The sequence below is a fragment of the Rana temporaria genome, chromosome 4 (assembly GCF_905171775.1).
Source record: "Rana temporaria chromosome 4, aRanTem1.1, whole genome shotgun sequence".
In the NCBI taxonomy this organism is placed as follows: Eukaryota; Metazoa; Chordata; class Amphibia; order Anura; family Ranidae; genus Rana; species Rana temporaria.
The window spans coordinates 460,735,056-460,746,700 of NC_053492.1; the positions used below are offsets into that span (position 1 = coordinate 460,735,056).

Below are 11,645 nucleotides of genomic sequence, written 5' to 3' on the forward strand. Positions count from 1 at the left end.
AAGCCTCTATAAATTAATTTTACCAATATGTTGTAATATGTGGTCTGCAGACAGCAATGATATAATGAGCACTATAGACATATGATGTGATCAGGATGCATGTCCTAGACAAGCCTATATCAGACCAGTGCAAGGCTGGACTGGGACAAAAATTTGGCCCTGGACTTCATCCAGACTTGCCCACTTTTGACAGGTCTCTCCCACAGCAGCCGGACAACTCCCACACCCCCCCCGGCCACCCAAGCCCCCTCGCCCCCTTCACTAGCCACTAGCCGTTTTACTTTATTAGAGTAGAACGGCTGGTACTGGTACTCTTATAGGCAGTACCAGTTGGGAAGCTACACATTATTTCACCCGGGGCAAAGAATCAGTTTGGTGCCCCCCCCCCTTATGGGACAAGATTAGGCAGAACTGAGAAACTCCCAGGTCGCTGTCACTGAAGCCGGCCCACTGAGCCATCGGCCCACCGGAAAACTCCCTGTAGTCCCAATATCTATGATAGGCACAGTCCTGGAATTATTTTTACTTTAAAGACAACGTGAGCTTTAATGAAGATATCCAACATAAGTTCATTTTTCTTCCAAAACTTTTTTTTTTGCAATCCTTGAAGATCTGATGGTGCAGACATAAAATTATAGCATCTGGTCAGGTTTCATTGAATTTTTGGGCAAGTCTGGTCAATGAAAGCTGGCTTCCGATTGGTTGCTTCAGATCTGTCCCCTTGCTCTGTGCCCGCCCCCGTGGTATCATGTTTTGTTTGGTTCGGACCAAACAAAGGGTCAAGTTCTTCTTATGCACAACGAACTCCAGACCTTCAGGATTGGCAAGAGCTGCTGCCACGGACTCGCCGAGATATTTACTGTGAAAATATACAAAATGTGAAGGCATCAGTTAGTAAAACAGCTGAAAACAAAATACATTTAACCACTTCCCCCGGGTAGACATCATTTACTTAGATAGGGATCATCCAGATATCTTTTTTCTCATCCGGTGATTCCCTACATTGTAAAAGCCATCAAAGCGGCCGTTTAGCTACCGAATTGCTTTTATGGGCGGGGGGATGGGACGCCTCCCCTCTCCTGTTGCCCTCCAGTGCTTCTCCAGTCTTTCCTGTGCAATCGGGGAGCCAGAGATTGAATCTGTCGGGAGCGATTTACCATAGAGCTGCCCGTGGACCAGATGGTCCCTGGCCATGACCCTTAGAGGTCGAAGGCGACTTCATGAAGTCACTTCCGGCGCTGGCAGATGTAAACACTACCGTTTTGTTTTGCTAAAGCCCTAGATCGATTTTTATTTTTGGTGGGGCTAGACGGACGGCGACGATCGACGCAAGCACCCAACCCCCCCAAGGGAGACAGCCCGGCGTAGATGTAAGAGAACGCGGCAGCAAACCACTGCCACCCCCCCGCGGGAGACTGACCTCCTTTATATATATATATATATATATATATATATATATATATATATATATATATATATATATATATATATATATTATATTATATTATATATATATATATATATATATATATATATATATATATATATATATATATATATATATATATATATATATATATATATATATATATATATATATTCGTTATTTTTGACACATGGAATACAACATAGCCAACAATGCGTCATTGATGAGGGTTTAGCAGATTAGCAGAAATAAATGCATCAACACATCTGATTACAAAAACAGGGAAAACAAAAACGGGAATGGGTAGGGGATTAGGGAAGGGGGCAAGCATACAAGGCCACAAGCATACAAGGCCACATTTCCAAAGGGGGTGTCCCCTAAGTGATCCCGAATAGGAAAACGACCCATGGGTCAACACTCCATGGTGCCCCCCCATGAGGCAGCCACCGAGGACCCGACCAGCTCCACCCCCAGAGGATGGGGGCAACAAGGCCTCCATCAAGTGGTACAGCCACCCAGGCCTGTTCCATGGCCCTACTACGGCACAAAGTTTATAGGTCAAGTTCTTCGCCTAGTGCAGTGGTTGGAGCTTCTGATGAGTTGGCTAATTTGACAGAACACCGGCACTAGGTGGTGATGCCAAGACTGCTATGCAGAGGATTTGTTTTGTATGTCAGTTCAGTCTAGAACAAAAAGATTATTTACCAAGAAAATGACCGATTAAAATCCAGGATCCCATGATGTTTTCCTCGGTATCGTCCTCTCCTCAAAGCAAATGATTTCATCTCCAACTTCTACTTCAACGTCACCGTCATCCAAATTAAGACCACAATCTACCCCGGTCTTCACACTCTGCACATCGTTCTTGTGGTGCTTCAGAGATGATAAGCAGCCTGCAGAGGAACATTATTTATAGCCAATTTCATCAGAGAAAAATTGTGAAATTTAAAGTGTACTTCCATTTTTTTTGCAGTCAAATTTGAGAAAACGCTCCACAGTGTTTGTTTGTTTGGGGGGGAGGGGTTTTTAGATTACAATGTACACATATATCAAAGGCGACTCTATTAACTAATAAACTGTTTACTCTAAAGGACCCTTAACCACTTGCCGCCCGCCCACCGTGAAATGACGGAGAAGCGGTGCGGTTGTCATTCTGGGACAACGTCATATGACTTTGCCCCAGAATGGCGGCGATCGCAGGTGCACCGTGTTTCTAGGACACGGCGTGCCCCCAATCTCGGTAAAGAGCCAATGACGCAACTCTTTAACCAAGTGATCGGCTGTGTCCAATCACATGTAAATGCAGAAGTGACGTTTATCAGCTCTCCTCGCCTCACACCGACAGTGAGAGGAGAGCCGATCAGCGGCATCTCAGCGCAAGGGAGACCAGGACCAGTAATCAGTGCCCTGATTACAGGAAAGCCCCAGCAGTGCCCATCAGTGACACCAATTAGTGCCCATCAATGATGCCAGTCAGTGCTGCCTTTCAGTGCCTGCTCATCACTGGCGCTATCAGTGCCCACCAATTCTGCATATCAGTGCGGGAGTGGGGGGGGGGGGAGGGGGGTCAAGCCATTCACCATTAAAAGACAATACTCATGTTTAAGTTTCCGGTCCACAGACTGTACTGTCTGGCTCTTGCAAACCTACCTGCACCCAATGCCTACTCCAGCCCCGGAAGATTTATCCCCTAATGACCAGGCCATCTATCCCCTATTTTGTACAGGACAGAGGGTGTTCAAATGTAATTTATAGCTGATAATGAGATCTGACAGCACAGTACAGGTAGTCCCCGAGTAACGAACGGGCTAGGGACTGTAGGTTTGTTCTTAAAGGGTCACTAAAGGAAAAAAAAATGTTTTGCTGAAATGACTGTTTACAGGGTATAGAGACATAAAAGTTAACCGATTCCTTTTAAAAATGATTACAAATAGATAAAAAGCAATCATATAATGTGCCTGCAGGTTAGTTTCACTTTTAAACTGGTTTCATGTTCCTGTAAACTAGAGAGACACACAGAACAAAAACAAACAAATCCAGGGCAGTGTTTTGTTTTGAAAATGAATCTGATTGGTTCTGAGGAGTTTTAGACACACAGTAATGACAGCTTAGACCATCGTGAAAAGCTCCAAGTACTGTGGATATAAGGAAACAGGCAACCAGGAAGTGTGGAGATCACAGCAGAATTACAGCAACATCAAAGCAAAAACGAACAATAAGGACATGAAACCAGTACTGCAGTAAGGTGAAGGAAGCTATTTAGCTAAAAAAAAAATGTCCTTTAGTGATCCTTTAAGTCAAATATGTTCGCAAGTCGGAACAGCATGCACAGAACGGCAGATGCAAAGTTTTCCGATGTTCCGTCAAATGTGCCCGCTGTCGAAAAGTGGCCGCGCATGCACAGAACGGCAGAAGATACGTCACGCAGCCTCCCATTCGTAAGTAGGAGTCGTTCACAAGTCGGAAGTTTGTAACTCGGGGACTGCATGTACAATTGGGGTTAATATTTCAAACACAGCTCCCCAGTCCCTTCATAAACAAAGAGAACCAAGTAGGATTTTTCACCGCTGGGACTATCCTAAAAGAATAGACAGCAATTGTAAAGTTTTTATTATTTTTTTTTAATTTATGCTATATGAATGAGTAACAAATATAAAGTAGGTGCTATCTCAATTAGGCCCCTTTCACATTGGGGCGGGAGGTGCGTCGGCGGTAAAGCGCCGATATTTTTAGCAGCGCTTTACCGCCGGATTTGCGGCACTATTCGGCCGCTAGTGGGGCGGTTTTACCTCCGCTAGCGGCTGAGAAAGGCTTAAAACCATAGTAAGGCGCCTCTGCAGAGTTGCTTTGCCGCGGTGCCCCATTGATTACAATGGGCAGGAGCGGTGGAGGAGCGGTATACACACCGCTCCAAAGATGCGGCTAGCAGGACTTGTTTTTACCGTCCTGCTGGTGCACCGCTCCAGTGTGAAAGCCCTCCGGGCTATCACACTGGAGACACAGCAGCCGCTGTTTAGGGTCGGTTTGCAGGCGCTATTTTTAGTGCAATAGCGCCTGCAAACCGCCCCAGTGTGAAAGGGGTTTTAGTCTGAAAAAAGTGGAAATAGGCTTTTGGAATAGTAGAAGACTCGGCACTTACCTGTCCATAGAACCTTATTATTGCGCTTTAGTTTAAATTTCAGTTTTTTTTCTAGGGCGCCTTTTTGAACTCTGCACCCCGCCACCTGGGTGACCTTCTTCCCCACAGTGACATCAAACAGAGCCAGGACAGACGCTTCTCCTAGAAGAACACAATACTGAGGATTAATGGTCAGATAACGGAGATTATTGTACATCATACTCTATATGAGGTTAGGTTTAGGGTTTCCTCCGAGACGTGTGTGCCAGTAAATGTTCTATTCCTTTCAGGCAATTTAAAAAGAGGCCCTGTCTATACAATATCTTCTCACACCGCTGCTCCACTGATCGCCACTAGGTTATGGGTCCCGCGTTGAGCACCCATACTGATGCATTGAGAACACAGAAGGTCGGCTGTTTAGCACAGGTGCCATTTAGAGAATGCTTTTATTTTCCTGAATGGATGCAAAGCGTTCTCCGATTGGATGAGGCGGAGGGGCAGGGCAGTGACGTCACACTCTCCACCTCATCCATTCAGAAAATGCCATGCATTCTCTGAACGGGGTCCATGCTGAACGGCAAACCTTCTTCGTTCACAATGCCTTAAAGCGGAGTTCCACCCACAATTTCACTTTTTAAATATAAATACCCCTGTAATACACAAGATTAATGTAGTCTAGTAAAGTTAGTCTGAAAACTAAGGTCCGTTTTGTTAGGTTGTTAGAGCATTTAGTTAGTTTATAATCTAGAAATAGACTGGGGCCATCTTAAGTGTGGGCATTATGAAGCCAGACTGTATGACTTCCTGGATTTCAGCCTTGCAGATCTCGCACCTGCTCAGTGCTGCACAAGCGATGTAATAGGTTTAAGTCAGGTTTCCATAGCAACAGGAGTGTCAGAGGAAGTTGCCGCCCCTTCTCTATGCAAATAGGCTATTTGCAAGGACTACTGGGATACATGATGCCTATCCCAGAAACCCTTGCGAATAGCCTTGTGACTTAATAGCCTAAGCTAATAAGAAGGGGGAAGTAATGAAGGACTACAAAATAAAGGTATTTACAAGCAACAAAATAAATAAAAATTGTCCATTCTGAACACTATGAGATTAGGGCATGCAGCACAGACAAACATAAAACAATTGGTGGAACTTCACTTTAAGCCAGCTCAGCACAGGTCCCAGAATGTAGTGGAGATGGCTTGAGTAGTGGTGTCTATTTGAGTGATTTCCAGGGGCATTGGCCAGGTATGGTATTATCCACTTCTGGACTGCGAGTGGTTGTACCGGCGGTCAATTCTCTTGTAAAAGCAATCCTAGTGGCCAACTAGCTGCTGGATTGCTTTTACAAGCAGCAGGAAGGGACTCTTTCCCGAACCGGGGCTTTCTCTGGCTCTCCCGTCCCATTGAGAGACCCAATGTGACAGCTGGCTGGTCGGAGAGCCCAACAAAGACCAGATTGGCTTTGATCAGCTCTCCGCAATGGTAACCCAGAAGTGAGGACCTGACATCACTTCTGGTTTACTCGGATGTAAACTGCGCCATTTAAAAAAAATAAAAAAAGCATTCAAACACACCGATCTTGATGTTTTGAATACTTTTAGGGGCAGAGGAGGGATTTGAGGACTTCTAGACCACAGATCTCTCCATAAAGAGTACCTGTCATATATCTATTGCTGTCACAGGGATGTTTACATTCCTTTGCGGCAGCAATAAAATAAAATACAAAATAAATAAAAAAAACACGCATTCTACACCACCCCTAGAATTATGGGAACCAAAAAATTTCTTTATACTCAACCTACATGACTATGAAGGTTGCCAGAGCAGCTGCATTTACAAAGAAACATTTTACTGCCTCTATGAGAAAATGCACTTTTCACCAACAAAGTGGCACTGATACACTTCTAGACATTTCACAATCTTTCATTGCAAAAAGCTGCATCAGGTTACAAACTTCGCAGCACATCCTCAGCCATTCCTATCCGATTCGATTCCATTAGGCTGTGGTTCCCAACCTCAGTCTTCAAATACTGTAACTCCAACCGGCTAAGTTTTGGGAATTTCCCTTAGAGAATACCAAGCCACTGATGTTGATTTAACCGCTTGTGTTCCGTGCTATGGACGAAAGACGTCCACAGCGCGGCTCTCAAGTGCCGAGTGGACGTCTTTAGACGTCCTATTGTTGTCATTCCCTGTGCGCGCCGTTGGGGGCGCGCAGCGGGGAAACAACGTGCCCGGCGCATCGCTCGGGAGCCGATGCGAGTGCCTGGCGGCCGTGATGTCCGCCAGACACCCGCGATCGTCAGTGACACAGCAGGGACGTGGAGCTCTGTGTGTAAACACAGAGCTCCACGTGCTGTCAGGTAGAGAGGAGACCGATCTGTGTCCCTTTACATAGGGACACAGCATCGGTCACCTCCCCCAGTCAGTCCCCCTCCCCCCACACAGTTAGAACATACCCAGGCTACACATTTAACCCCTTCCTCACCCCCTAGTGTTAACCCCTTCACTGCCAGTCACATTTTTACAGTAATTAGTGCATTTTTATAGCACTGATCGCTGTATAAAATGTGAATGGTCCCAAAATTGTGTCAAAAGTGTTCGATACGTCCGCTGCAATATCGCAGGCCCGACAAAAAAAAAAAAAAAAAAAATAAATCGCAAAAATTGGGATATTATAACAAAAAGTTTTTTTTATGTTTATAGCGCAAAAAATAATAATCGCAGAGGTGATCAAATACCACCAAAAGAAAGCTCTATTTGTGGGAAAAAAATGATAAAAATATAATTTGGGTACAGTGTTGTATGACCGCGCAATTGTCATTCAAAATGCGTCAGCGCTGAAAGCAGTTGGTTGAAAGCGGGAGGTTGGATAAAAGGATAAAACACCTTTGACAATCTCTTCTGTTATTGGGGTCAGTTTACTGTTGAGCTCCTCCTTCAGGTCTTCAACAAGATGGTAGATGATCTTATGGAGTTTGATGGGGATGTTCTTCTTGGCTGCGAGTTGCTGCACAGTTTTGTTGACATTTACATTGAATCCATAAACACTACCTGGAGAATAAGAAACAAGACACATGATGAATAAAAGGAGGGGAGATTTTGGTATTCTAACCTGTGACATAAATTACTATCCATAGTACAGCATGAAACATCTCTAAAAGGTTGTTTTTAGCAGTCTAAAAGGGTGTCTATCTTCACATCAGAGCTCTCACCCCCCCCCCCCCCCCTTCACATTACAGTCCTCAATTCAATCTCCCCCTTCACATTACAGTCGTTAGTCCCCACACTGCTTCATATCAGAGTCCTCTGCCCCCTCAGTCCCTCTCTCTTTCACATCGGCGTCCTCCGTCCCTCTCTCTTTCCCATCGGCGTCCTCAGTCCCTCTCTCTTTCCCATCGGCGTCCTCAGTCCCTCTCTCTTTCACATCGGCGTCCTCAGTCCCTCTCTCTTTCACATCGGCGTCCTCAGTCCCTCTCTCTTTCACATCGGCGTCCTCAGTCCCTCTCTCTTTCACATCGACGTCCTCAGTCCCTCTCTCTTTCACATCGACGTCCTCAGTCCCTCTCTCTTTCACATCGACGTCCTCAGTCCCTCTCTCTTTCACATCGGCGTCCTCAGTCCCTCTCTCTTTCACATCGGCGTCCTCAGTCCCTCTCTCTTTCACATCGGCGTCCTCAGTCCCTCTCTCTTTCACATCGGCGTCCTCAGTCCCTCTCTCTTTCACATCGGCGTCCTCAGTCCCTCTCTCTATCACATCGGCGTCCTCAGTCCCTCTCTCTATCACATCGGCGTCCTCAGTCCCTCTCTCTATCACATCGGCGTCCTCAGTCCCTCTCTCTTTCACATCGGCGTCCTCAGTCCCTCTCTCTTTCACATCGGCGTCCTCAGTCCCTCTCTCTTTCACATCGGCGTCCTCAGTCCCTCTCTCTTTCACATCGGCGTCCTCCGTCCCTCTCTCTTTCCCATCGGCGTCCTCAGTCCCTCTCTCTATCACATCGGCGTCCTCAGTCCCTCTCTCTATCACATCGGCGTCCTCAGTCCCTCTCTCTATCACATCGGCGTCCTCAGTCCCTCTCTCTATCACATCGGCGTCCTCAGTCCCTCTCTCTATCACATCGGCGTCCTCAGTCCCTCTCTCTTTCACATCGGCGTCCTCAGTCCCTCTCTCTTTCACATCGGCGTCCTCAGTCCCTCTCTCTTTCACATCGGCGTCCTCAGTCCCTCTCTCTTTCACATCGGCGTCCTCAGTCCCTCTCTCTTTCACAATGGCGTCCTCAGTCCCTCTCTCTTTCACAATGGCATCCACAGCCCCCCCTCTTTTAGGAAGAAAGAAAAACTGCTCCAGGTGAGTGAGTGTCTGGTTAATCCCCACACATTAGTCAGGTGCTAGCCCAGCTCGCATGCTGTGTAATGTGAAGAAATAATTCCGGACGGCTGCACTTCCAAAAATCCTTTTATTGAAGCTTCATATGACAAGTGGTTGACAGATGGAGCAGGGGACAAAGAGGTAGATGTGTTTTGCGCAAATATCATCGTTTAGCTGTTACCTCTACCTTTGTCCCCTGCTCCATCTGTCAACCACTTGTCTAATGAAGCTTCAATAAAATAATTTTTGAAGGGCAGCTGTCCGGAATTATTCTTTCACCCCTCCCTTTCACATCGGTGTCCTCAGCCCCCTCTCTTTCACATCCGAGTCCTCAGTACTATACTGAGGACCTGATACTAAGGAAGGTTCATATAATTTACTGTTTTAGCAAGCCTATGACAAGGACAACGCCACACCTACCACAAAGTCATCACATACAGATGGGGTGTGATTGGTCCTGTCTGTACCCCATGATCATTGTGTCCAACCACAGCTAGAAACACAATTGTACACAATGAATGGCATCAATCAAAGCTATTCATTGGTTTACAATTGTCATGTGATCTGCTGTGATTGGTCACAGCTAATCACATGTTATGGATGGGCGGTGATTGGCCCTGTCTGTACCATGTGATCACTGTATAACCACAGCTAGCAACACAATTATACACAATGAATAGCATGAATCAAAGCCATTTATTGTTTAAAATTGTCATGTGATCTACTGTGATTGGCCACATCTAAATCACATGGTACAGATGGGCTGTGATTGGTCCTGTCTGTACCTCGTGATCATTGTGACCAACCACAGCTAGCAACACAATCGTACACAATGAATGGCATGAATCAAAGCCATTCTTTTTTTTGTTTTTACAATTGTCATGTGATCTGCTGTGATTGGTCACAGAGATCACATGGTACCGGTAGAGGGCTGGTACGCTGATCAGTCATTGGCTGTGTCAGGTGGACACAGCTGGTGACAGTTCACGGCCCCACAAAGCCATCATTTGGCAATAAAATAAGGATAAAATAAAGGCGAAATAATGTAACAAAAAAAAAAGCAATGAATGCAGTCGCCACATCTAAGGACCAGTAAGCTGCAATACGATCAACTTTTTTATTCTTGGATTTAGATACACTTTACCACCAAGCTGATTATTTTCACATCTAAAAGATAAAATAAATCCTTTCCTTCGTTATCTTACCATTAAATGTTTCTGCCAGGACAACGTCACTCTCACTGATGTCCCCGATGCCAAAATGGACCAAGTTCAGCTCACACTCCTCTTCAGCGTCGTATGTGTCAATGACATTCAGAATGGCTTCCACAGACCCGTCCACATCTCCTACACAAAGAAATGGGGGGAGACAGTGAGGCATCCTTATCTGCTACCCTTCCACTCCACCGTACAAAGAACACAGAATGAAATAGGTAACGTGTTTTATATTAAATGACCTGCGAGGAAGTGCAACTGACCATTACACCCTGTAGTGTGGAGTATACAACATACAGCAATGTGTACAGTGTGGAGTATATCATGTAAAGCACAGTGTACAGATTGTGCAATGTGGAATATACAATGTAAAGCACAGTATACTGAGTGGAACAGTGTAAAGTATGTAATGTGAAGCATAGAGTGGAGCAGTAAAGAGTATATAATGTATAGCATAGTGTACAGATTTAGCAGTAGGCAGGGGCGTTGCTAGGTGGCAAAAAGACCAGGGGCTTCAGCCCGAAGCTGGCACCGGGGGGGGGGCGGCGGTGCGACTTACCCAACACACATACCCTGACCTACGCGCGTGTGCGTGTGTGTGTGTCAGTACATGCAAGTCAGTGTGTGTATGTATGTCAGTTACACACTCCATGAGATCAGCATGTAGGAAAGCTCTTAGGCACACTAGCATGTCTTTCAGGGTTGTTTCGGACACCTGACCTACATACACTAAAGCCTCGTACACACAATCAGTCCATCCGATGAGAACGGTCTGAAGGAGCGTTGTCTTAGAATAACCGATGAAGCTGACTGATGGTCCATCCCGCCTACACACCATAGGTTAAAATAACCGATCGTGTCAGAACGCGGTGACGTAAAACACAACGACGTGCTGAAAAAAATGAAGTTCAATGCTTCCAAGCATGCGTGGATTTTTAACCGATGGTTGTGCCTACTAACGTTCGGTTTTGACCTATCGGTTAGGAATCCATAGGTTAAATTTAAAGTTGGCTTTTTTTTAACCGATGGTTAAATAACCTATGGGGCCCACACATGATCGGTTTTGACCGATGAAAACGGTCCATCAGACCGGTGTCCTCTGTTTAACCTATCGTGTGTACGAGGCCTTACGCTGACCTGTCCTACATACACCGACCTGTCCTACATACACCGACCTGTCCTACATACACCGACCTGTCCTACATACACCGACCTGTCCTACATACACCGACCTGACCTACATACACCGACCTGACCTACATACACCGACCTGACCCGTCCTACATACACCGACCTGACCCGTCCTACATACACCGACCTGACCCGTCCTACATACACCGACCCGACCTGTCCTACATACACTGACCTGTCCTACATACACTGACCTGTCCTACATACACTGACCTGACCTACATACATACACTGTGACTGACCTGGTAGGCATACACAATCACTGACCTACCTCAGCCGTGGTGTGCGGCGCCGGCACGCCCAATGTGCCCGTCATAGTGCAGCCAGGGA

General features: G+C 46.0%; 1 protein-coding gene across 2 annotated transcripts in view; it reads right to left on the reverse strand.

Moving 5' to 3' along the window:
- Positions 1-587: 587 nt before the first annotated feature.
- Positions 588-11,645, reverse strand: part of MTIF2 (mitochondrial translational initiation factor 2) — a 46,050-nt gene continuing 34,992 nt past the window's right edge. For both annotated transcript variants that reach the window (XM_040351663.1, XM_040351664.1), the window contains exons 11-15: positions 10,116-10,256; positions 7,431-7,595; positions 4,566-4,706; positions 2,132-2,319; positions 588-859 (exon numbers count right to left, since the gene is read on the reverse strand). In XM_040351663.1, the coding sequence (XP_040207597.1) occupies positions 2,147-2,319; positions 4,566-4,706; positions 7,431-7,595; positions 10,116-10,256 (620 nt within the window). In that variant the 3' untranslated portion in view covers positions 588-859; positions 2,132-2,146. The remainder of the gene's footprint in view (positions 860-2,131; positions 2,320-4,565; positions 4,707-7,430; positions 7,596-10,115; positions 10,257-11,645) is intronic.